General features: G+C 37.4%; 1 protein-coding gene across 11 annotated transcripts in view; it reads left to right on the top strand.

Annotated features, from left to right (window-relative positions):
* PAM (peptidylglycine alpha-amidating monooxygenase) overlaps window positions 1-27,381 on the top strand; it is a 148,836-nt gene that overhangs the window by 104,510 nt on the left and 16,945 nt on the right. For 6 of the 11 annotated variants that reach the window (XM_033084663.1, XM_033084669.1, XM_033084667.2 and 3 more), the window contains 6 exons: window positions 11,303-11,608; window positions 16,299-16,428; window positions 22,062-22,178; window positions 23,454-23,526; window positions 24,824-25,049; window positions 25,657-25,857. In XM_033084663.1, coding sequence (XP_032940554.1) covers window positions 11,303-11,608; window positions 16,299-16,428; window positions 22,062-22,178; window positions 23,454-23,526; window positions 24,824-25,049; window positions 25,657-25,857 — 1,053 coding nt within the window. The remainder of the gene's footprint in view (window positions 1-11,302; window positions 11,609-16,298; window positions 16,429-22,061; window positions 22,179-23,453; window positions 23,527-24,823; window positions 25,050-25,656; window positions 25,858-27,381) is intronic. The other 5 variants (XM_033084666.2, XM_033084670.1, XM_033084672.2 and 2 more) reach the window with 3 other exon arrangements.

Here is a 27,381-nt window from a genome sequence, read left to right on the forward strand (position 1 = left end):
AGGTACATTCTTTCACAGTGATAAAAGACAGAACCGTCTTTATGGTCTGGCATGCCATATTCTTTATGGTCTGTCATGGTATGATAAACATATCTGCAAAGCAAAGAGACACCAGAACTAAATCTTTGATTAATTCTGTTGCTGCTGAGCTGTTGCTCAGTAAATTCAACCTTTGATTTGCTTTGATTTCAAGAAAGCACATCAACAATTTTCGAATAACTCTGTGTTTTATCTTCCATGGGTTTCTTTCTTTTTGTTTCAGCAGCTTATTTTCCCCTTCGTAGTTTCAGGCAACTGAAATAAATACTATTACTTCAATAAGCACTGAAATAGTTGCTAAATTGTTCTGCTGCCATGGAGGTGATGCCATGATGATTTTTTCCCTTTTCCTTTTATATACCTTTTCTGTATTCTTAGTATTCTTACCATACATATTTGTAATTCTTTACGCCTGATATCTTGGCATAGTCCTGATATTCTACTAGGCAAAAAACCCAAACATCCTAAAGGCCTCACTATTGGGGGGCTGAAAAGCCTTACACTATCTTGAGAAACCAAAGCCCTCTTTGGAACATTCTTTATAGACTAGACTGAAGCCCCATCTAGGGAAGAATACTTTAAAAAAAGAGAAATTACACACCATTCATTTAAACGTTTCATTAAGTCAAATATACTAATCTAAAAAGTTCGTAAAATTATATATGCAACATACCATGTGTGGGAATTTTGGCATATTCTACTTTGACGAATTGTCACACCTAAGGATCCTTATTAAATACTTAGATAACCCTTTTATCCCTTAATCATGACTGGCTTATAATTGTAGAACCAGAGAAAAGACATCAGAGGGGCATACTAACATGGAGGTTAGAGATATGGTCAAAGAGACAATTTTTGTGTCAGTACTTCTAAATCTAAGGATTTGCCTCAAAAGGGGAAAACAAAAAAGTCTGCCATATGAAAATAATCTGCCTACAAATAATGTGTATATCATGTTTGCGTGGGCATAGAGGTACCTCTTGTCACACACAGGATGTTTATTATATTGGTACATCCAAGTGTTATAATTGATTTTACATTAAATTTTCAATTTCACCATTTTCACTCGTTGGAGGCTCATTAATAAACAATGCAAATATACAGAAATAAGGAGTAACCATCACAAAGTGAACCAGCACTCTGCATGAAGACAAAGCCAAATCCCTGTTAAAATTTAACTGAACTTATCTTAATGAAACTGACCTCATTATATAATTTCTGAAACAGCAGTGAAGATAAACTGCTCATAGGAAATGAATTATTATAGAAAATGCAATTTATTTAGACATTTGGTGTATGGGAAAGTTTCCTGTTCCTGCTGACATCAAGTCCCTAGTGAAATAAATAGTACGTATGTTTATTTTTTGTTCATCAGTAGGAATTGGATTAAATTGTACTCAATAGAAACAATAAAGCAAAAACCAATTGTTAGCATTCATGATCACTGCTGTATGTTTTTACCTGTTGAAAAAATACCTAAATGTGTTTCATTCTTCTTGTTCATCACTTTCCTGTAGCATAGTACGGTGTAGTGCAGTTCAGGTTTGTTTTGGAATGCAAGCAGTGAAGCAGCCTTTACTGCTGTGAAAGTTTGCTGGTGGTGCATATAAACAAAAACATATAAACATATAGCAGGAGCAGTTTCTTTAAAAAAAGAAAAATGTTGGTTAATTGGATGTCCAGTATTTAATGTCTTGTCTGGCTCATGATTTGATATCTCATTTTGTGTATATTAGATATAATCATAAACTGAAGTAGAAGGGGCAAAAATTTTACTACTAAAATTAATACAATTATTTGATTATATTTACATTATTATATTTTCCATTTATTAAACAAAAGTAAATATAATTATGTTTAAATGGTTTAAAGCTGAAAATTCAGTAGCAGCAAAGAAACCAAAAATTAAATTTTGAGTTTTGTTTTAGAATGGCATATGTGTGCACATATGTATGTCATATACACATATATGGTAGAGAAAAGAGTTGAGATTTTCATTGTGTTTCTGATACTATATTTGCCATGGCACTTATAAAAGTACATTTTTACTTCTGTCTGGATTGTGGAATTTAGGAGTTAATACCAAAAAAGTAACATATATTTTGTTTCTGATTATGGAATCTGAAGTGAGTTGAAAGTTGCAATTGCTCTCAGCTGTGGTGTTGATACTATGAATGCAGTGGGACTTCTATCCATCATTAGTTTGTGTGTTGCCATAAGACTAAGTTATTACAGGAGTTTAAATGAGAAAGTTCAGTATAAAGGAACATAAGATCTTTCTTTTTGCAATGTGCCAGGTAGATTCATGGGAAGTCCCTTTTTCACAGCTGTGTGTGTTAGTTGAAATCCCATAAAACGCCCTATGTTTAAAGTACAGTAATTTCACGACTATAAGGTGCACCGGACTATAAGGCGCAGCTCCGGGAGGCGGCAAATTTCGCAACTTTGTACATTATATAAGGTGCACCAGACTATAAGGCTCACTTGTTTTTTGCAGCGAGGATCCACCGCCAGCTCCCCCACCACGGCTGATGGTTGCGGCCCTGCCTGCCCCTGCCAGCCGAGGCACGGCCTGTCCCTATTGGCTGCAGCCCCGCCGGCCCTGGAGCTGCCTACCCGTGCTGGCTGCAGCCCTGCCAGCCCCAGCACCGCGGCCCCACCTGCACCTGCTAGCTGGGGCACCGCAGCCCCACCTGCCCCTATTGGCCGCAGTCCTGCTGACCTGGGCACCGCAACTCTGCCTGCCCCTATCAGCCATGGCCCCACTGGCCACGGCACTGTGGCCCCGCCTGCCTGTGCTGTCCGCAGCCCTGCTTGGCCGCCTGCCCGTGCCGGCCATGGCCCCGCTGGCCTCGCCTGCTCCTATTGGCTGCGGTCCCGTGGCCCCACCTGCCCCTATTGACTGCGGCCCCGCCAACCCTGGAGCCGCGGCCCTGCCTACCCTTGCCGGCTGCAGCCCTGCTAGCCCCAGCTCCACGGGCCCCGCCTGCACCAGCTGTGGCAACGCAGCCCCGCCGGCCCGGGCACCGTGGCCCCGCCTGCCCCTATCAGATTTGGCCCCGCTAACCACGGCACTGCGGCCCTGCCTGCACCTATCAGCCGTGGCCCCGCCTGCCCGTGCTGGCTGCGGCCCCGCTGGCCTCGCCTCCCCGTGCCGGCCGTGGGCTTGCTTGCTCTGCCTGCCCCTATCAGCCTCGGCCTGCCGGCCCCACCTGCCCCTATGGGCTGTGGCCCCGCAGCCCCCAGCACCGCAGCCCCGCCTCCCCTATCAGCTATGGCCCCGCCGGCCCCGGCACCGTGGCCCCGCGGGGCCGCCCTCGGCTCGGGGTGGTGCGGGACCGCCTGCTCCCTCCCTCCCCGCTCGGCTTCTGCTGGCCAGGGGCTGCCCGGTCCCGCCCCACCTCGTGGCTCGGCTCACGGCTTGCAGTTCCGGGTTGGCAAATTTCACAACTTTGTACATTATATAAGGCACACCGGATAATAAGGCTCACTTCCGGGTTCAGACCAAAATTTTAGTCAAAAGGGTGCACCTTATAGTCGTGAAATTACTGTAATATTGCAGTTTCAGTCAAGCATTCATATGTTAGCTTCTGTAAAGCCGAGCTTCATATTTGCAGTTATTACAATTACTGTCGTAGTAGTGAGATAGGTTGCATAGAAAACACCGCATTGCATTTCTGCAATGTTGTTGTTTTGGAGATTAAAAGGTGTATAGTGAGAGAAATAGTACACAACAGAAAGAAAATAATATGGCTTTGTAGTGTAAGGCAATTTGATGCTCTCTGATTACAGTGTTTTTCTGTAGACCCTTACGGGAGCAGCAGAGTAGTTCTAGGTAATGGAGTAGTCTGATGTCGAGATCTGTTTTCCCAATCTTTGAGGATACTCAAAGCGAAGAACTGAAACTAAGTCTGCATATGCACAGCTCCTGCTGAAACTGACTGGAAATGTGGCTTGAATGTAAGGTGTGGAATATGGTACAAAGTACCTTATAAATTCACACTCTGACATGTTTTTAGGTAGACAGATAAAATAAATGACCATCTTTTAGTCTAGCAAAACAACAGTAATTACAGACCTTAATTTCACAGTACAGGCTGAAGTACAGTAATTTCACGATTATAAGGTGCACCTGATTATAAGCTACACTTCCGAGTGTCGGCAGCTTTTCGTTCTTTGTCCATATATAAGCCGCACCTGATTATAAGCTGCATGTCTGGGTGTCGGCAACTGTCTTGGGTTACAATACAGAGCGTGATAAAAGGTATCTATTCTATCACCATCTGTTCAGGGTGGGGGCAGTGATCCTTATCTCCGTGGGAGATATTCTGCTAATGGGTCATCCATTGAAACCAGGTGGGGCGTTGTTCTTTATCTTTTCACAACCCATCCTACCTCTAGGGAGTCATTTTCTGCTAAGGGCCCATTGAGTCCCACTGTGTGACTCATAAAATTACTTCATCCCATTGGAAGTTGCTCCAGCCAGAGGGAAGAGCCCAGCATTTCTTACCAAAATAAAAACAGAGGTTTTGGGACACTAAGGTAGCCCCTTTCTCCACTGGACTCCATAGGGAAACGGGATTCCTCCACATCACCACTGGACCTCCAGAGGGAAACTGCACCTTCTACAGGACGACTGCCACAACTGAATCACATCTGTCACTGCAAGAGGACTGCAGTCACCATTTAATCGAACTGCTACCAACACCCTGCCTGACGAGGTGTCAGGTTGTACTCTGACTTTGTCAGGGTTTGGAGTTTGTTTCTTTGTAGTATTGTATTTCTATTTTAATTTCCCTAGCAAAGAACTGTTATTCCTAATTCCCATATCTTTGCCTGAGAGCCGCTTGATTTCAACATTATAATAATTTGGAGGGAGGGGTTTACATTCTCCATTTCAAAGAGAAGCTCCTGCCTATCTCAGCAGACACCTGTCCTCCAAACTAAAACAGCAACTTTTCATTCTTTGTCCATATATAAGCCGCATCTGATTATAAGCCGCACTTCTGGGTTCAGACCAAAATTTTAGTCAAAATGGTGCAGCTTATAATCGTGAAATTACTGTACTTTAATGAAAAGATGTGTTTCATAAACAGAGATGCTGGAATAAAAATGTTAGAAGTCTTTCTGTGTAGTTAAAATATTTGTTTAAGAATTCTTTAAAAGGGAATCTTTGAATAAGTTTAAGTATACATATATTGCGATGGCCCATTGACTGTAGGAAGAAGTTTCTTTGTGAGAAAGTTTAACATCATAATCTGTACAAAGTGGATCTGATCAAAGGTTATACATAAATCTCCTATTTATAACCTGTTGGATGCCTACCCCATCTTTGAATTTTTTTTAGTTATATGGTATACTTGTGTATGACTGCACACACATGCACACACACAGAAAGATAAGTATTTTGCACAAGGTATTTATTAGACATTAGCTGGAAGTATTTTGCAAGATTTTAGCTGAAGCTGAATCTGTGAGTTGGGAAACTGGAAGGTCAGTGTTGAGTTGTGTATTTTTTATGAAGTTCTTCATTTCTAAGAGAAGGTTGTTATAATAAAAACACAATTATGTCTTATTGCACTTGGGATGGAAACCTCTGATTGGTTTAAGTGAAGGAAGGAGATACCGCTCCTCTGCTCTCTGACCATCTCTCTTTTGTTTCCTTAAGGGGGAAAAAAAAAATTAGAGGGGGAAATGTGAAGGGAGGCCTGCAGTATCTTGCGGGCCAGACTTTGAAAGGAAGAGGAAAGGACAATCAGCATGTAGAATGGTGGTTAGTTTTTCAATAGTGTGTTTCTGTGATAATCTTAAATGACAAAACCATGGAAGCAGCCTCAGCCAATAAGATTATGGGTTTTTATACCAGCATGGGTTACATTTCTTTCTAACATAAATTTTTAGTTTGTATATGACTGTAAGAAAATATGGGAGTTTGATTTGGTAGGTGATTAAAAATCCTTAGGAAAGGCTTGAAACACAAGAAAAATTTGTGTTCCACTGTTGATGTGGAATGTATAGAATAAATTGTTTGAGACATTTTTAGATTAAGGCCAGACGTGCAAGAAGTCTTCAGGTTTCTCAGGCTTTACAGCTTGTTTAGGGCTCAGATTGTATGAGATCTCTTAAAGAGAGTACAAAAGTAAGATAAAAGTGACTGAATAAAACCTTGGAAGAAAATGCTGCTAAAAGATACTAGGAGTGATATATACTGTTAGGAAATTGTAATTAGGGAGATTCAGAAGAGCAGAGGATTTGCTTGCTCTCTCAACACTGAATGATCCCGCTCAAAAGTTGTAAATAAAAGATGAGCCTTTGATTTGGTTAGGATAAGGTTATTCATAATCTTTACAAAAGCATCTTCAGCACAGTAAAAAAGGAGCATCAGATCTAATAAAAAAAAAACAAAACCAAACAGCCAATTGGGATAAGTTACATATCTAAGCAGGCAAAGAGTATAACAAGCATGGGAGGAAGCCATTTCAAATTGAACGTTTCGGTCTTCACTGTCTGATCCTTGATTTATGTTATCTGGCTCTTAAAATTACAGAGCGATATTTCCTGTGTGTTTTCTAAATGGCTGCTTATCAGTGATCAACTGCTTATAATATCATTATTGTGTCTGAAGAAATCAACAGTGTAGTATTAGTATAAGAAGAGTTCAGAGAAATTAAGTTATATCACAAATCTAAAACAAACCAAAATTATTATTACTGTTGTTGTTGTTATTATTATTATTATTATGTTTCCCTTTTTTATAATTTTGCTGTCTCTTTTTTAAAATAAAGCATGATGATGCTTAAAAAATAAATTGAAGATATTGGAACTCCTCTATAATAAACATATTCTCATTTTAGTAATTTTGTTAGCCTAATTGTATTTCATAGCATATAGTGCATGAATAGAAATTTGAGGTGGAACTGGTGCACCCTATTCTGGAAATTCAAATGTCTGTGGTATATCTAAATAAGCACAGTGAGGTGCTGTGTGGTAAAACCATTGTTTTTATTGCTAATCATCTAGAAGTAGCTAATAAATGTATTTTATTGTAACAAAATTATTGGTTGTTGTCAGGAAATTACTACTGCTCAAGAAGGAAAGAAAAGAACAGGGCAGTTGGGTAGCTGCAAGCAGCCTTGGTTTTGAGTATCAGGGTTCGATTTGTTGATGAGGAACACAGGTCTCTAAAATGTAACATTCAGTGAACATTCTTCATCTTCCTTCATATTTTCACTTAGCTTTCACATTTTCCCGTTTACAAACTCCCATAACCTAGTGAGTTTTTAAAAACTATGCTTGGGCTCTGAAAACATTTCTACATTAAAATATTTTGACAGAAAAATAAAGGATCATTGAAAACCAAAATGAATTTATATTGTGGTAGTAGTAAAAGCCCTTCTTAGGGACATGCAGACATAGAATTAAAAAGAGATTTTTTATTATTTTTTAGCTCTTGTTCCATCATTTTTTTAGCTCTGTAAGCTGCTTAGAGATGCCTTGAGAGCCTATGTGGTTCCTGATTCTTCAAATTTGTCTGTTTGCCTGTGCTGTATATGCACATCACTGTAGGGCAGTGAGGGTGGCTGAAAAACTTTAGAGCAGCTTAATTCTTTTCATTTCTTCATATCTATGCCTCCCAGCCCTTCAAATCCCTTCAAAAAGAAAACACCCTTATGTAATACTTTTTGGTTTGCAGGAATCTCTCCAGTGCTTTCATCAAAGCAACAGATTAAATCATGATTTGCATGAAAAGTAATAGCAGACTAGAAGACATTTTGAAAGTTTTTTTGCCTAGTATGTCAAACACGGTTAAATATCACTTCAAACAGGCATTATATTTTGTTCACTTATGATTACATAGGTTATTCTTCCATGCCTTTCTCCTGTTCTTTTCTCCCATCAATGTTATCTTATGTATGTCATAAGTAAGTCATAGTTGCACCCATAGCATTTGACTATGATTTCAGTACTTAGGAAGGGTACTGACCACTTTTGGCAGCTGAATCCATCAAACAAAAGCACACTGTACTAAGACAGAAACATGCAGTCTCAGAATACACCCCATTTTATTCAGCGATAATTGTGAAGCTCAAAGTCAATTGTGAAAACTTGTTTCTTGGTCCTGTTAGGACAGCACCACGACATGAGTTTGGAAGGAAGAACATGAAGTCTAAAATGCCAGTGAAAGACTGGGGAGCCTCTCTGAACCATCACAGTGAAACTTTACAGATATTATGACAGAAATACAGATTTTGGGCATGAAAATGCTCGTCTTTTTTTCTAAAATGTAGTAAAATGCGATTTCATGTATGTATCTTAACAAGTGTACATTCAGGCTCTCTGGATACGTTTACCATGGCTGAACTTTGTCTCTATCTAGGTACTTCATCTAAACTGAAAATTAGTGTTTCTGACAGCACCATGGTGTGCTGCTGAATGACCACGGACAGCAATTGCTCCATGCAAATTGGGGATCTTGGGCTCTAGCACTAAAAAAAGACTGGAAAAAAAAGACTGGTTTTAGAAATAGAATCATAGAATATATAGAGTTAGAAGAAACACGTAAGGATCATCAAGACCAACTCCCTGCTTTTCACAAGACTACCTGAAACTAAATCACATGACAGAAAAAATTACCTATGTAAACTACTTTGTCAACCTTAATATGACCTTTTATTAAATCAGATGAAGGTCAACTCATATTTTGCAATGAAATTCCAATGTTATGATTTTGTTTCTGTGACTGTATACCAAAATGTTGATCTGTAAAAGAGTTTTGATTGTGTAGAACCACCACAGGAAGCGTACACTTACTGGAATATGATTGTGCATTGTTTCATTCTTGAGATTTGGTCTTGTCAGCTGTCACTTCTTACAGATAGAATATGCAGGTGTTTGTAGCTAATTATCTTTTCCATAGAGGAAACTGTGCTGATAGCTTGCACATAAGAAATAAAGGTATCTTCTCTGAAAGTGACTTCATCAGGCAGCTTTCCAGAGACTGCACTACTAGATTTCAGTTTCTTCAGTAAGATCAAGTTGTTGATTCACCCATGTCTTTGTCTAGTCATACTCGAGCATTCTAAAGGCTTTTAACAGTTTCTTTTGAAGGAGCTAATATCAGACAGGTAAACAAAATAATTTCTTTTAAAATTATTTTTTAAATCAACAAAAAATATCTATTTTAGAGACTGGGTTAATTATACTGTGACAACACTTGCACACCAGAGATAGAATGCAGCGCTTTTGGCTGGAACATGAAACTGTCAAACTTTTTTATTCAAATACAATGAGCATATAAGCTGATAAGAGTTCTGAAACTTTTGTAAAAACTGTAGTATATTGTTGTCCTTTTGCAGTCAAAAATTGCAAGTCAGTTGATTAGACAGTTGATATAGAACTAGGAGAGAATAAACTGTGCAAGGATCATTAAGCTTTAAGAAGGCCTACAGTTTAAAATAGCATCAAGCTTCTTTGTTTAGGGAGACTTCTCACAGTTACATTAGTGAGACCAGTGCTTTTACCACTCACACCTCTCGTTGGAAATTATTGCATATAGGTCATCTATAGGTCTTCAGCCACAGATAAAAACAAAACATTTGTTTTGTATGACATTCATTTAATTTTTAATGTTGGGGAAGAGAAGGGCCACTGTAAAATATTTTAATACCAAATGTTTCCTTCGGAAGGAAAATTTCAGCTCTGTTTCTGCTTCAGCACCAGCTGATGGTTGCTTTAATAATTAAAAAATCTTTCTCAGTATGAATATGGTTTGTATCCAAAACTCCTGTGATATACTTTTAAAATATTTGGATTTGTGTTGAATCAGTACTTGGAGTCATTAAATGACAGTATTAAGATAATGAAGTACTCTAGCTTAAAGAATTGCATTTGAAGCAAAAAATTCCTATTTATTATATAGCTTAATGGTTTTGTCTCTTCTCTGACTAGATTTGTTATTTTCACTGAAATTGGCCCTTTACTTCAGTAGTTATATTCTAATAGAGTGTGTCACCTACGATATTTCATTTGCAAGGGCAAGGAAGGGAATCCTACTCAAAATCATTGAACAATGACAGATCCTCTATGGACCATTTTCAAAATACTTAATTTCCTCTGTATCAGGCTGCAAGTGATGATTTCTGGTTCTGAATGGGGTTTTTTTGAGTTTCATTTTTTCTTTTGTTGCAGAGATGGGGTGATTTTGTTTCTTTGGTTCATATGGAAGCTTTATTATTTGTAGTTTCACTTTTCTAAAAAATGACTTTTATAGCCTGCCATAAAATAATACAATTTCTAAATTACAAGTGATTTGTGTTTGAAATAAAAGGATACCTACTTGCAGTAACTCTTGAAACACATTGAATGTCTTTTTCCACTCAAGTGATGCAGTGGTATTTAACAGAACTGATGATAGATTCAGGCAGTCAAGATACTTGATCAATAAATTCTGTTTCTTTGGTTTTTTGGCTTTGAGCTATTGTTCTGGCATGTACTGAAATGTTTGTTGAATGCCTAAGAAAGTTACAGTGATAACTGCATTGCTAGCAAGCACATTAAGAAGATAGTTTTCCCTTCACCGCCAGATGATATCATTACTAAGGAATGTTACTGTTTGGAGTAAAAGAAGGAGTAGAACCCAGACTGAATAAAAGCAAATTTAATGGATCATGTCTTTTTTCTACAGTGGGTGCTGTGGAATCTGTTCACAAATGGGAAATTTGGTTTTCTTCCAGCTTAAGTGTCTTATATAATGACAGACTTCAAAGAAATATGTTTAAGTATTGTGATTGTCTCTTACTGTCTTTGTAAGTGAAAATTTTGATAAAATTATTCCTCTTTGTTTTGTGAAAATATAACTCTGCAGTAGCCTGGCAAATCCAGATAATTCCATCATAAATACTCTTTTAATGAAATATGCAAACTTTTTCTTTTCCCTTTTTCTTTCATTTTCCCTTTCTTTTTTTCTCTTGTTCCTTGTTCCCAAGAACATCTCTCTGGAGGTGATGATTTTTTGATGCCAGAGTATCAGGTAAAAGTGGGCATCTATATGTAATTTAAAGTCAGTAATGATTTGACTGTGTATTTTCGTACTAGAAACCTGGCTCCTTCAGTTCCTGAGGCGTAACAGTTCCTCTTTGCTACTTTTTGTGAATAACTGTTTGAATAAATTTGTTACATTGTACACTGCAGAAGCCTTCTAAAACTATTCCATCTATTATAATTGGTGTATTTTCTCCTTTACTCTTATCTTTTTTCTGTACAGGTGCTTTCTATTCACTCCTTTCTAAGCTTCTAGGAGAAAGGGAAGATGTTGTGCATGTGCATAAGCATAACCCTACAGAAAAAGCAGAATCAGATCTTGTAGCAGAGATTGCTGATGTAGTCCAAAAGAAGGATCTTGCCAGAGAGATTGCAAATCATGATGAAAGGGACAATACCATTCTTGTCAGAGACAGAATTCAGAAATTTCACAGACTAGAATCTACCTTGAGGCCACCAGAGAACAGGCATTTCTCCTTACAACAGTCTAAATATGGTGAGAAAAGCGGGGAAAAACCGTATAAAGAAGGTGGGTTTGGGTTAATTTTATACAATGACATGCAATGTAAGAGCTGTGATCCACATTAGCAAAATCTGAAGGGAATTTCAGTGGAGGCTTGAAAGTATTTTATATTATGTTCTTTCTCATTATTGAAATGTTCTCCCTCTACTTAGAGGTATTTCACTGGGGTTCTTTCCCCTTCCATGTGTGAAGGAAACAATGTGTGCTGATGGCACAACAACAGTACTTTCTGAGCAGTACAATATAATTTTATACTCTTAAGACTTTTACATGATGATTTTATATTGGTTACACTAGCACAAGGTACACATAGGATACGGGAGTCACAAGGAGTGGAAAATTAAATACAAGTAACTCCTGTAAAATGGTTGCTGGAATAATCAGTATTTTTTATGTGTTTGCTGATTGCCTTGATCTGTCAGATATGCAATTTTATAAAATTTCTTTCTGTTATTCTATCAGATATTTTTCTCTCATTCTGAAATAATGGTAGGTAATCCTGAAAAATTCTTCAGAAGTAAAATTTTCTGTATGTTGATTTCAAATTTTGCTTGACTCTCCAAATATTCTTGTACAGGCTGTTTTATTGTGCTAGAAATAGAATTTATTCCGTTCAGGTTTCTATGACAGCAGAAACCACGGAGTTACTGTATTCGCTTTACTTGCATTTTGGTCTATGTGATATTGACTTACTTGCTAATGTGGAAAGACAGATAATGCAGCATGTGATGAGTATCTCATGAAAGAAGCCGATTTGTGTGCATGAAAGCCATCTGTATCCATAAGCTGTAGTCACACATGCCAGCTTTTATGTTGCAACCACCCCGCTTGATGTTTCCAAGTACTTTTGTACACATATATGTATCATCCATCAACCGTTTGGTTTTTATTTCTGTTGATAATGTTAACATGTAGTGTCCCTGCTTATATGAGGTTCTGTTAGAGTGTTTAAGCTCATCAAAATCCAGTGTTTGTATTTAAAAGAAAATCAAAGATGAGGACTTTCCAGTATTACATTGTGTGATCCAGTTAAATAAGAGCCTGTCAAATTACTGGCATAGGGGAAAAAAACCAGGTTTTATGTTACTATGTGCCTGACATATCTGTAAATCATAAATAATTCCATAAACCTCACTGGAATTAATGTTCAGGAAAGCAATGTGGATAGCATTTCTACAAAGATAGTTTCTTCAGTTTAGACTAGTAACATGTGGTGCATACAAGGCAAAGAAGAAAATTCCTTTCTATTTTCACTGATCCAGAGGAGGGAATGTGAGGGAGCTGCATAAATGGCTTAGTTTGACATACCTTGTACCGTGAATTCTAACTGCAGAAGGTATTTGCTTGGATATGTCAGTAGCCATATATTCATTTGGGGGGAATTTGTTGGTGGAGAACTAGCTAATAAATGAACTTTCAATTGATGCAATTTTGAGGTATAGGAAAAAAGAAAACTGATATTTTCTTAATTAGCATTTTTGGATGTGGTTTTTTATGCTTTTTATACTTCTAACTATGGAATTTCTGACCTGCAGAACTTGTCAGTACCATCTTTTGGCAAAAGAATTTTTCTAGTAATAAAATCTTTAAGCATATATTTAGTTTCTTTTTAGGGAAGTATTTACATATTTAAAACAAAATCTTTCATAAGTGAATTTCCCTCCTCAGGAGAAGAAGTAAAGTTACCTTGATTTAATAAAAAAATCTATTCCTTTTGTAAAAACCTTTACTATATTGAATTGAAAAAATTCTCAATTTTTTTAGGACAAGACTCTGCTGTTAAATTAATGTAATTTAACGGTTTAAACATCACTAGTATTAAAATAATTGAATTTTTTTAGTCATGCGAATATTCCAATTTTTAACATGTAATTGGCCTGTAATAGCAAATGGCTAATGCAGTAAGTAAAGTTTGTTATAAATGTTCAAATCTTATACTACTACTCTTCCCGTGCTGTTGTTACCCTAGACTGGTCACCAATCTGTTAGGTTGTTTAATGTCACTGCAACTAGTACAATTATACCCTCTAAGTAAGTCAAAGAGTCTAATTCTCCAATTTTCAAAACTCCTTTGTGCAGTGCTTAATTAAATTCGTCAAGATTTAAATGAATGCTCTGATGGCACGGCAATGCAATGACTTAAAGTTTGCAAAGTTAAAAGCTAGAATGATCTTTCAGGAAATTCTGGACAGTAAATTGCAATTGTGTCAATAAATAAGTTTTTCATCTTTTACTTACTTAGAGTGTTGATTGCATGTTCTAAATCTAGGTAATTCTTTCTTTTTTTATTTTCTTTTTTTTTTAAATGAAAGGAAGGACTCCAAGTTGAAAGGTAGTTTACCTAGTTAGAGATCTCATTTACAACAAAACTGATGATCTTGTTTTTTCTAAGTAATTATAAATTACTCCAGTGAGAAAATTAATTTTCATAATTCTCTTATGTAATTGTTTCATGGACCACTAATTCTTGTAGGGAAATAGCAATAAGTCTTAGATAAAGGAAGTCTAAATTTAATGAGATTTTGTTAAACAGCTAGTTGCCTTGAGATAAACCTGTATAAAGGACTTTCAAAGTGGACTTGCAAAGGAAAAAAAATACAATACTAATTAATTAATTTTTGAAAAATGTTATAAAATCTAAAGATTGTATTGAAGCTGGGGCTCTTGTGATTTGATTGTATATCACTGCACATTAATTTTATTTTTTTGATTGATCAGAAATACTTTATTCCTTTAAGTATGAACATTTTCTATTTTATAGTATGTGTCTTCTGAAAACATTAAAGGCCAAAATTTAGTGTTCCTATGCTTAGCCTTTTATTTTTTCTAGCTTTTTTAAAATAGGCTCAGAGGCCTCTGTAACATGAAACATAGACAATCTTACTGGAGTTTAACATGAAGTGATATGGGATGAGCAAGTGAGGAAGCACACTCTGAATTGCAGTTCTTCTTTTCCTTCCAAAATCTAAACATCTGTGAATATACCTGGCACTGCACCTGCTGTGATCAACTTAGCTGTGCAGAAGTATGAAGATGCATAATTTTTTTTCACAGCTTTTCCTTACCCTTGCAGTTTTTGTTCAGATGAAGTTTCTTCTGGGTAGGACTTCTTGTTTTACAAGTTTCTGATTACTATCCTGGATACACTGTAGTTGCTGATAGCTTTTAGGTTTCTTCTAGGTTCACTGACTCTAGCTATGATACTGCACTTTGAACAGGTAAAACATCTGCTGGTCTGCAGCAGGTTTTCAGCACTGGTTTAGTATTTCTCTTGGACAGGTTGTAGAGAATTTTTCTCTCTACTGCATTCTCGTTGTTACTCCTCAGACTACGTCTCTTCCAAGTGAATTGCAAGGGGAGGATATTATCAGGACAGATAGGTTACACAGGTGGCTTAAAGATTTTATACACTGTTTCTCATTAATTTTTCCTTTCCTGGAAAATCACTCCCAGGAGAAGGTGAACTTTTTCAGACTCCTTGGGTGCAGTGTTCTGAGGTCTGTGACCTGTCTTCTTTCAAAGCAGGATTCCCTGGCACTTTTTAAATGTGGTTATCTGTTTCACCTGCCTAGATGGTACCCCAGTAATTGGTGTTTAGAATCACAGCAGAACTCACAAACTCTGGGTGTGCTGAAAATGGCAAACTAAAGCATGGTTGCTTTCAAACACACAGACTATTAGTGAAGTGGTTCCAGTTTCACATAATTTCAAAGCAATTGCTTCTTATTTGCCATCAGTTTGTCTGTATGCGGCTACAGGCAATTATGCATTGTAGAAATACCTGAATTATGCTCAACAAATCAATTTTTAAAAGAAAGCAGTGGTGGATTTCCTAACATGTAGAACAATTTTCTTTTTTTTTTTTGTTTTTTCTTTTTATCAATTAGTGAGATCTCTTTTGCCATTACATTTTTTATTTTTGATAATCTAGTTCATTTATCTCTTAATATACTGCCAGAGCCACACAAGAGCAATCTCTTCCAAACAGTATTTAAGCAAGTGATCTGTGAGAAATTAATCCTTGCAGTCAAATCTCTGCAATTTTTCAAATATTGAACAGTTTGTGCTTTTTATCCTTATCAGTCTATTTTTGCATAAGAGAGGTTGAATAGACCATATTTTTAGCTTTGTATATTAATCTCTAAAACGAAATTTCTCTCCCTTAGTTGATTTTACAATCTTCTGTAGAAAAAGAAATCTTCTTTTCTTAGTGTTAAAAGCTTTAATAGAAAAAAAACCCCACACGATTCACCTTTCATATATTTCATTTAGTGATTTGTGGTATTTATAAAGTAGTTTTTAATAAAACACTGGTAGCAACTATTTAAATTTGCCTGCTGATTTGAATTGTACTTTTTGTAATCTTTTAGTGTAGAAAGTATTTACAGTATATTACAGCTGCTAAAACTTGTGGAGTCTTATACATGTATCTTTATAAGATGGAGAAAAGAGTGGAGTCAAGAGCAGTTTTGACATTTCTGTCATCTATACATAGCAGGTTGCCAGTGATTGTGCATGCTTTATTATGTTAAAACTATGCTTGGAATTAAATTGCAATGCATTGAATGAAAATACTGCATGTAAGAAAATGTCCATGTAATTCCCAGTACTCTGTACCAAATGCCAGTTAACCATATTTGGATTCTTTTGACAAATATGCTACATGATTATTTTATTTATTTCTTTCTTTGGTCAGATTTCCACATAGCAGAGGCTGTGGAGTGGCCTGGATTAGACCTCAAACTAGGCCAAGTTTCTGGGTTGGCTCTGGACTCTGAAAATAACCTAGTTGTCTTCCACAGAGGTGATCATGTTTGGGATCAAAAGTAAGTAGAGATCCTTGCTGAATGGTGATTTAGAAGGTTGAATTCCTGTGTGCTGTTTATATACCTTCTCAAGGAAAGACAGATTGAAGTTCTTTTTCCATTTAAAAATTCAGTTCTTTGGCTGAAAGTGCCTTTCAGAGACTCAGAATAGAAATGATGACTGACAGTTCAAGATGATGAATTATTAGGTCTTTAGACAGTAAGAATGTGTCTCCAGAGGAAAAGAACATAGTACATTAGGTCCTTAAACTGTATGACCATATTAGTATGATATTCACTGAGATTAATTATCCCTACCTCTCCATGTCTCTTAGCAGGAATAATTAGCCTAGTGAATAATGTTTTAGTATGGTATGCTACAATTAATACTTTGTTTAAGACATGGAAACCTGTGTCCAGTGTATTCTTCTTTGTGTTTGTATACAGTGAAACAAAAATGGGATTGTTACAAGGTACTCTCTCAAAACAAACTTTGTTCTACTTGTTAGATAAAATTTGCTGCATTTAGCATCACTCAAAACAAAAAATGTCTGAACTTTGGAATGGTAATCCTTCTAGTGTTTGTAAAGTGTTACAGTCATAGGTGTATTATTTTAAGAATAGAACATTCCAATAAAGAGTAATTTATTTATTTTTACAGGGTTCTTATCTCTTTGATTTTTAAAATGGTGTGTGTTTTTATATGGATCCTTTTGAATACTGGGAGGAAGTAGTACAAGCATGTTATGTGGTACCCTTTTAAAATATAGCCTTTAAAAAAATTATGGGGTTTTTTTCCTTCTTTTTAAGCATCTCTTCTCTCTATATATAGCAATAAGACTAAAGGGTAGGGCTGTTTTCAAATCCTGATAAATTCATTTCAAGATAACATAGTGTCTGAAGAATAGGACAGTATTCTGAAAATTATGATAACAAATTATGCTTAGAATAGTGTTTTATGAAAGAAAGTTATTTAGGTTTTAAGCTAAATAACATAATACAGCAGATAAGACAATCATTTATTTCTCATATAGTATTCTCATGTGTCAGTGATATCTCCAGCTCAAGTGTATATAAATACAGATTACAAAATTTGAAAGGATGCATCATACAACTTGTGTTAGTCAGACTTCAAGTGTTCTGTAAAAGTTGGTTTTTTATCCTCCTACTCAGAAACATAAGTGCTGTATTTGTGTTGTTGAATAAAGAATTGTAAAAATATTTGAAAATAGGCTGGTCCTTCTGAAATACATATTTTTGAGTGTCTGGCAATTGAAATACAGCAATGATCCAGAGCACAAAACTTGAATTTGAGATCCAACAGTACTGGGAAAGCCTACAGATTTTAAACAAAACAAAAGAAATGAACAGTCCCTAAAACAGCAGGTGTGCATGATGAATCAACCATGTTGAGAGATAGACAGAACTTCCGCTTCATTATGCTGTGACTGCAAAAGAAGATTGGGGTTGTAATATTTGTCCTGGTTTAGGGCAAATTTGGGAGGAAATTTTCAAATGGGGGCCCTCCAGGAAACAGATTCAAGCAGTTCCTTGACAGCTGGTTGGGGGAAAAAATATTTTCTCAGAGAGAAATGGAAAAAAACTGTTTATTTAACAGACAAAGCACCTCCCAGTACAAAATTGAACAATACTAAACAGCAAAACCTCTCACTGCTCTGAAGAGATGATGAACTCGGAACTGAGTCCCCGCTGTGGGTCACAGCCCAGCTCACTCAGGCTGTTCTCAGTCCCTTTGGCCTGGGAAATGCTGCAGCCCAGACCAGGCCCCAGTGGGCCACAGGTGTGAGCTCCCAGTGCTCCCCTGGGTTTTTCAGTCTAGTAGAGGTTCAAACAATTCCAAGAAAAAGGGAGAAGAACAGTCCAGGGAACTTCTTTGCATCAGCTTGCCAGAAAAAACAATCAAAAAGCAAAAGCACTCTCTCCTGCTGTCCGCTGCATACAACACCAGCCTATGTGAAGAATGAGGGGGAGTGAGTACCATCTCTGATAAACTCTGGACTTTCCTTCCCCCTTTTACTCCTGGAACCAGTCTTAAATTTGCAGAACTCAAATATTTAACACTAACAGAACAGAACAGATGATTTGGGGATACAAGGATCATGAAGTCACCCCAAGACAAATATATAGTCTGGAAATCTAAGTACGTACCACTTGTGTTCAGTAGCACTACACACGGCCTTCCATAAAGATAACTAATCATTAAGTTCCAGTTCTTCAGGGGTTTTGTTCCCAAATCTTTTTTCTTCTTCTTGTGAAGCATACTTAATCAATGTATAGGAAACCTAGTGTTGACCCTTAAGTCATCTGAACTACAACTCTATAGGCCTTTTATAAGCGTGTGGTGATTTAAAAATTTATTTTGAAAACATGCCTGTTGTTAAGCTGTTGTTCCACATCTTGTGGCATGGAGAAGAGGAACACAGAAATGTGCTCACCCAGTCAGCCTTCCCTTTTTATCTTGGAGTACGTACATGGGCATTAAGTTTGAGGTCCCTTTCATGCGTTGTTATGAAAAAGGAAGGAACAATGGGTGTTTTCATTTTTCAAGGAAGAAAGTGGTATTTGGAAGGGGTTTATCATGACAGTTGTGTGGGGGAAGTGTAAGAAGTTATCAGACTTTTAAGTTAACTTTTATCATTAGCTGCAAATACTCAGCTAATTGAGTATAATATTCCTTACCAAACTGTAAACATAATAAATCAATAGCCTGAAGGCCCAGAATTTATTTTCTGTTTCAATGCTTCACCAGCTTAGTATAGAAGCAAATTAAACAAAAATAATCTCTGCTGTTAGGCTGTGCACAAATATTTCCAATGCCTTATTAACATATGCCACAAAACCTCATTCAGCTAGATATAGCTGGTTGAATATCTGTGCTGTTGCAAAAGATAACTTCAGTCTATTTTAGAGCACAAAAGTTATGTAGTGACAAGCCTTGTAATACAGTAGCAGCTTTGCAGTGACTGTAGCAGTCCTTCAGCATATGATTTTTAAAAAAATAATCCTCTTAAACAAGTAAGGTTCTTCTATAACATTGCCACTTCAGTTTCAGAACATCTTTGCTATAAGCAGAATGTATTGTGAAAAATGAAAAAATTAAAACTCTTCAGCTGGCTAAGCAGTGAATCAGCTGGAAATTATTTTGCATTTTGTGATGAAAAATGTATGCCGTTTATCCAATTTATAAAGAACTTACTAGAGAATATCAGTTACATTCTTGTTACCACATTCTTATCAAGGTAGGCAGACTGAGCACAGTACCATAATGGTGATGGATACTGATCAAGAGTAGACTTCAAGGCTGTGCTTTAAGAGGTTATGAGATCAGGTGGTGTATCTAAATTTACCATGTAGCCCACAAGAAGATTAGGCAAGAAATGGTTTGCATTAGTGTGATGTGGCCAGATCAGAAGTAGAAACATAACAGTGGAATTACACTGGAGTTTGAAATTAGAAGTAGTAGCTATGCAGTGGATTTTACTTGTCCTTCAGTATCAAAGAGCAGAACCTATCAGAAAACCATGTTTTAGAGCAATACAACTACTGTGTTTAGTTGTTCTCTTTGTGTGGTTTTGGTCTTGCTGCTTTTAAGCTAGAAGTAGTCAGCATTGTTTGTGTTCTTATTTATCAGTTAAAACAAAGAAACATAATCTCAAATGCTAGGAAGAAAAGAGTGATTGATTTTGTAGCATTCTAGTCATCCTCCTAGAAAAGAAGTTTGTTAAGGAGAAGATGCATGGAAGATCACTCCCATAAACTCAAGTTCACTAGAATTTCTCTGCATACCATACAATCTCTTATTTACGCTGAAAGCACTTAATTCCCAGAAGAGCTGGGAGTAGCAGGAAATACTTGGGTCTGGACACCACTGTTACTAAGAACCAAAATCATAACAAGGAAAGTCAATAATTATTTTAAGTAGTCTGGAGAGTCAGTTCTGCAGACATACAATCACATTTTCCATAGGGCTTGTTTTGTACAGTATCTACCATCACTAAGATTATTTTCTGATTATTTGTGTAGATTTTCTGCAATTATCTATGTAGTTTAAAAATAAGATTAGTTCAGTCTGTCCGTTGTTGGTGCTCCAGTTGTGGTCATCAGAGCTAGAGCAAGCCCTTATAACTATTAGATTCCTTTTAAAATAAAAGTTTAAAATTAAGAGAATTTGTTATGACAGATCACTGTCATGAATACCAATGAATGGTAAAGAATATAACAGCATCTCCTGAATCATATTCAAACTTGAAGGTACAACACCAGTGTAGGTCTTTGTGTGTCATTACCCTTTATCCATTGTCTCCCTCTACATCATGGCAGAACTCTGGAGAGAGTTCTAGTAGCTATCACCTTTGGCTTAACCATTCATAGTCAAAAGGATTATTTTCCATCAGATATTATTTCTGCAGAAATTAAATAGTTACAGATAGTTACTACATGCAATGGCAGTATGTTAATCGTAGCCTATGCAGAAACTTAAACACATTCTGTATTGATTTTGTTGGTTATATATGAGGCCAATATTGCTTTTTCACTTTAAAAGTTGTAGACATATATATATTTAATGTTATGGAAATGTGAGACCATTAGAACTGTACAATATGTAGTTTTAATATAGTTTTAATAGCTTTATTCATAGCCTTCTCTGTGACTACAAAGTATATTATTGTTTACCAAGTAGCATCAATCATGGCTGGATTTCACTTGGGATTGACAAATGGATTTAAAAATACAAAGTGGGAGCAGGGTGTTGTATTCATGCATTTTTCATTCATCATCACCATCAAACATCATGCTCTAACATTTAGCCTGAAATGTTCTTCAAAATATTTTACACTGTTTACCTTCACTAAAAGTTGAACATATATTTTAACAGGTTAGAGTAATAGCCAACTTCTCTGTAAGGATACTGAAAACTTTTTTTTTTTTTTGGAAGCATATGATAATTTCATGCCTAGTAAAAGTTTTCTGATTCTTAATATATTAAATAGTGACATGTTCAAATTTTTTTTATCAATATATTCCACGTACCCTGAAAATTGAGTGCAATTTTGAAGGATTAGGAGGAATGCACATAATATCCTACAGTCTTGTGTAAGCACTGTGAAAAGGATGAGAACCATAAGAACTAAATCTTGTAGTAGTAAGCTCTAGCAAAACACTGAACTGCATATGAAAAAAGAAAAAGCAGAAGACCTGCAAACATGCACAGATTGCCTTAGATGGTACAAACTATACCTGGTCTTACTGGCAGGTATGCCCTGGTGATTACCTATATTTTTTGTCAGGCTGCACTGTTGAATTTTTCTTTTCTGGGTTGCCATGGCAATGGAATTATTTTAAAAAATGAAAAGGGATTTTTACTTACTTGGTTTAGGTCTACCTTTAATTATTGCTGTGTTGATTTGGTGCTCCTTTAGTTTGGAAGTCATAACCCCAGTAGAAAACACAGACATAAAACATTTTTAATTCTTACAATCATACAGTGATGTAATAAGGTTTATATTTAAAGAAAAAAGAACCAGTAACCCCACACTGGAACTGAACTACAGAACTTGGCTTTAAACTGTGTGTATATCATTCATTAGTCGAACCTTCTAATACTGGCTTTCTATTCAAATCTTTTTGTACAGTTCTTTTGACAGCAAATTTGTCTATCAGCAAAGAGGACTTGGACCAATTGAACAGAACACAATTGTTGTCCTGAATCCAAGTAATGCAAAAGTGCTCCATTCCACAGGCAAAAGTCTGTAAGTTGGGTTGTTTTGCTCTTATTATTTGAACTAATATTTCCATATATTTTATGCCAAAGTGTCCCTAAACCCATTTTTGTGTGTTTTTTATTACATTTGTGCATAGTTGTGTACAGTAATTTCACTATTACAAGCCGCACTGACTATAAGCTGCATCTCTGGGTGTCGGCAACATTTCATTCTTTATCCATACATAAGCCGCACCTGATTATAAGCCACTCTGTCGTTCGCAGTGAGGACCCACGTGCAACAAAGTTGCCAATTAGTAACAGGATCGCGGGGTTTACTGGCTCGGCTTGGGCCGTGCGGGCTTGGCTCGGCTCGGGCCATGTGCCGACAGGGCCAGGTGGCCCAGCTCAGCGCTGCTGCTTGGCGGGGCCGCTCGGGGCTGGCCGCCGCTGCCACCGGGCTCGCTTGCCCCGGCCCGGCGCTGCCCCGCTGTGGCAGGCGGGGATGGAGCCTGCTGTCACCCGCAGCAGTGGTGGCAGGCAGGGGCAGGAGCCCCCCACCTCCCTCCTGGGCCACAGGGCCAGCAGAGAGAGCCCCCCGCCTCCCGCCCGAGCCGCAGGGATGGCAGCACGGAGCCCCCTGCCTCTGCCCCAGGCCACGGGGCTGGCAGGAGGGAGCCCCCGCCTCCCCGCCACGCTGCCAGCACGGAGCCCACCTCCACCTACCACACAGCAGAGTAACCAATCGCGCAATCCGGGGTTTTACAGGCAGGTGCTCAGCTCGGCACCTCGGCTGCACTGCCGGGGTTGGAAATTTCAGAAAATTTTTCACATATTAGCTGCTCCTGAGTGTAAGCTGCATTTACGGGGTGGGAGCAAAATTTTAGTCAAAATGGTGCAGCTTATAATAATGTAATCACTGTAATTGTAGTTTCTAAGTATCTTCAAGTAAATGAATAAATAAATTAATAAATACAAATTCAACAAGTAATACAATTAATTTTCCATCTCTATTTCCTCTGCTTTCTTACATTTCAAACAATTGCATTTACCAGCCAGGTTAAAAGAAGTGCAGAGCTCATTAATATTGCACATTGTCATTATAGATGCTGAATGAGATATCTGAAATCAACTGAATTTCATAACTGAGACATTCTTGTCAGGAAAATTCTAAACTGTAAAACTGTATTTTTCATTAAATGCTACACATAATTAGTGTGTACAGTATTTGTTTATGATCTGTAGATAAAAATGAAATCTTCACATCTATATCTTTCTTCCAGAAAAATGTTTTTAACTTCATTCTTCTACATTGTCCCTGCAGATTTTATTTACCACATGGTTTGAGTGTAGATAAAAGTGGTAACTACTGGGTCACTGATGTAGCTCTTCATCAGGTATGTTTCTGAAGCATTAGTACCAGGACCTTAATATTTTGCTAAAAAATATTTTTATTTTCCTAGAGATTTGGCATTGCTTATCGTGGCCTGTTAAGAATAACATTAAAAATATGCCTATAGAAATTTACCCCTGCGCATTTCATGGAATCTAATAGTATTGAATAATTTGCTACAAGGACATAGCACGTAGAAATAATAGAATCATAGACTCAGACCATAGAATCATGGTCTAAGTTGGAAGGGACCTCAAGGATAATCTTGTTCCAACTGCCTTGCCATGGGCAGGGCCACCTTTCACAAGGCCAGGTTGCTCAGAATTCCATCCAATGTGGCCTGGAACACTTCCAGAGGTGGGGCAGCCACAGCTTCCCTGGGCAATCTCACTAGTGGCATCACCAACCTTATGGTAAAGAATTTCCTCCTTATACCTAATCTAAACCCTGTCCCTTGAAGCCATTCCCACTTGTTCTATCACTATATGATACATGTAAAAAATCCATTTCCAACCTTTCTTGTGGGCTCCCTTCAGGAACTGGGCCACAATTAGGTCACCCAGAAGCCTTTTCTTCTCCAGGTTGAACAATCCCAGTTCTCTCAGCCTTTCCTCATAGTAGAGGAGCTCCATCCCTCTGATCACCTTGGTGTCCCTTCTGTGGACTCCCTCTAGCAGCTCCACGTCCTTCCTGTGCTGGGACCCCAGGGCTGGAGGCAGCTCTGCAGGTGGGGTCTCACCAGAGTGGTGCAGAGGGGCAGAATCCCCTCTCTTCCCTACTGCCCACAGGGCTCTGGATGCAGCCCAGGAGGTGGTTGACCCTCTGGCTGTTACCAGCTCATGTTGAACTTCTCATCAACCAGCACTTTCTCCTCAGGGCTGCTCTCAACCCCTTCTCCTCCCAGCCTGTATTTGTGCTTGGGATTGCCCCAGCCCAGGTGCAAGATCTTGCACTCCACCTAGTTGAACTTCACAATGTTCTCATGAAGCCCCTCTCTCTAGCCTTTCAAGATCTCTCTGCAACTTTCTGGTATGTCTTTTGCTTATTGATGCACTTAAGTCTAATAAGTGAAGCTTATTGTTTGCTTTGTAATGACAGGAAATCTGTATTTTAAGCAGAAGTTTCCCAGAATCAGCACTATTGAAAAACTAAAAATAGATATTAATGGTCAATATATTAAGATTATGTTTGGTATGTAAATTTATTTTATACACAGTGATAGGAGTTTCCCCCTAGGCCATATAGGTCTTAAGTTTCACCTTCGGTAACTGAAACCTCTTTTCCTTTTGACTGAAAAATAGGTTTTCAAACTAGGAGCCAATGACAAAGAGCCATTGCTGATCTTAGGAGTGGCTTTGCAACCAGGCAGTGACAAAAATCATTTCTGTCAACCAACTGATGTGGCCGTGGACCCGATCACTGGCTGCATTTATGTCTCTGATGGCTACTGCAACAGTCGGATTATTCAGTTCTCTCCAAATGGACTGTATGTGATGCAGTGGGGAGAAGGTACAGTCAAGGCTCTTGGTAATCTACCCATACTACTGTTACCATGAACTCATCATAAACCACAAAATTGCTAATGTTACTATTAATTTTTTTAAACTAATTTCTATATCTGAAATGAATTTCAGCCTTGTCCTTTCATCCAAATTTTCTCTTGGCTTTTTCTACAGCTACTTGTTGTGGTTATATATTTACTGAAAATAAAATTCGGGGTTTGCTTTCAGAATAAATATTGGTATGTCCTATTTGGTCAAGAAAATATTCTGACTTTCATAAAGCCAATTTTTTTTTCTTAAACATAGAAGAAAGGAATATTTTTTTTGCCAGATTTATGCTGTGATTTAATCTACTTTAAGTTTTATGAATAATTCTATTTCTGCCTGACTCAGATTTATGTATCACTCTAACTATGCTGAATATTCTCAGGAAATTGCAAACTCTAAATTTGGGATTTATAAAGAAAACGCACTAGGCTACCATGAGTTATCTACCTAAATGCTAGGAGAAGGCAAGCTGACCATAGTCTTTTCCCAGGGTTACATTGCATTATGTGGCATACTGCTGTTTCTAAGTAAAACTGATAGCTTCAGTGTGTACTTTAACACAAACTTGGGTTTTCTTATTGCAGAGACTTCTCTAGGCAGATCCAGGCCTGGACAGTTTCGTATCCCCCACAGCTTAGCCCTGATCCCTGACTTCAGTCAGTTGTGCGTTGCAGATAGAGAAAATGGTCGAATTCAGTGCTTCAGGTTGGAGACTGGAGAGTTCACAAGAGAGATCAAACACACAGCGTTTGGAAGAGAGTTGTTTGCAGTTTCATATGTTCCAGGTAATCTTTTTTCTTGTTTTTCATATTTCAAGTAGTTGCTTTGTGCCAGAATGTCCTGTTATTTCCTGAAATGCTGTTATGTTATCTTAGGACAATTATTAATTATCTTCCTGAGCAGTCCTGATGCAATGGAAAATTTGAGAACTACTTTTTTTCCTACTTGCAGATGAGGGAAGCTTGCATCTAATCTCTGCTTCTAAAAAATGATTGATTAGTCCCTAAATGTGATGTCAGCAAGTAGATGATCTTGCTGTTTCCTGGTAACTGCACAGTTAGTCAGTTAATAATGAATTATTATTGATAATAAGAATTTCTTGGTACTCATTTTGGTCCATTGAAGAGAGCAAAATTAAGATCAAATGATCAAGAGTGGTTTTTGATTTCATAAAACAAAAGAACTGAAAGCAAACAGAAATTATTGTGGTTTTTAATATCAGTCTGGTTAACAATTACTGGGGTTTTTTTTTTAATTTTGGGATTATTATTTGGGATTAGATTTTTAATACTGATACTGAAGGTAAGGTAAATGTTAAGAACTGGATGAGGAGTTTGGGCATGTTTGGTTCCTGACTCCTTCTTGCCAAATTTAATGTCATGTTTCTCTCTTTTGCGTCTGACAAGAATGTAGAAAAATGCTGAAATATTCTGGATGAGATGCTTGATATCTATCTGTCTCTGACAGTGGAAAGAGACATTCTGAGAGTATGTATATGCCTGGATGCATTTTGTAGTCATTCCTGTCCTATTCACCATGCATCCACAAACCCTTTATTTAGCAGTTTTAGGAGATAACCTCTGATCTCTTCTTCATAGTATTCTTATACAGGCATATTGCCCTAAATTCTAATCCCATTTTGAACTGACTTGTATTATCTGGTTCATTGGCTTTCCACTACTGCAGGCTCCAGAAGTTCATTACCAACCTTTTTTTTTTTTTTTTCCAGTATATAAAGTGACCAAGTTTCATTGAGTGCTTTTCAATCTCAGAATTTTGGGAGTTGAGTTCCACACTCCTCCAATCTGGTGCTTCTTCATCTTGCTTTATTAGTCTCTCCCCATAAGCTATTTAATTGCTTCAGCCTATTGAGTATTGTATTTGCCTTTCTCTTCCAGCATCTTTAACTTCCTTTGAACCTTTTTTAGATGCAGAGAGTAAAAGAGCACTCAGTACACAATATGTCTGCATGCTGAGTTTTTCATAGAGTAGAACTTCCCTGCATTCCTAATTCTCCTGCTCATGATATCACACATTCTACTGAAATTTTGTCTAACACTGTACATGGAGGTGGAGATTTCAGGAATATTTTAAGAATGGCTTAGAGATGTCTCTCCTGAGCTGTAGCTGCCAGTTCCAAGTTCAAACATCACATAGGTATGATCTGGAATATTTTTTAGAAGAAACATCACTTTTAATTTTTCTTTGCAGAAGCCCTTCTGTCATCTGTTAAACAACTTACTCTTATAAAAAGTCTTCCTTAGTTTTATCAAGCTTTTGACTTCTCCACAGAACTCAATTACCTTCCT

This window comes from Catharus ustulatus, chromosome Z, assembly GCF_009819885.2.
Source record: "Catharus ustulatus isolate bCatUst1 chromosome Z, bCatUst1.pri.v2, whole genome shotgun sequence".
NCBI lineage: Eukaryota > Metazoa > Chordata > Aves > Passeriformes > Turdidae > Catharus > Catharus ustulatus.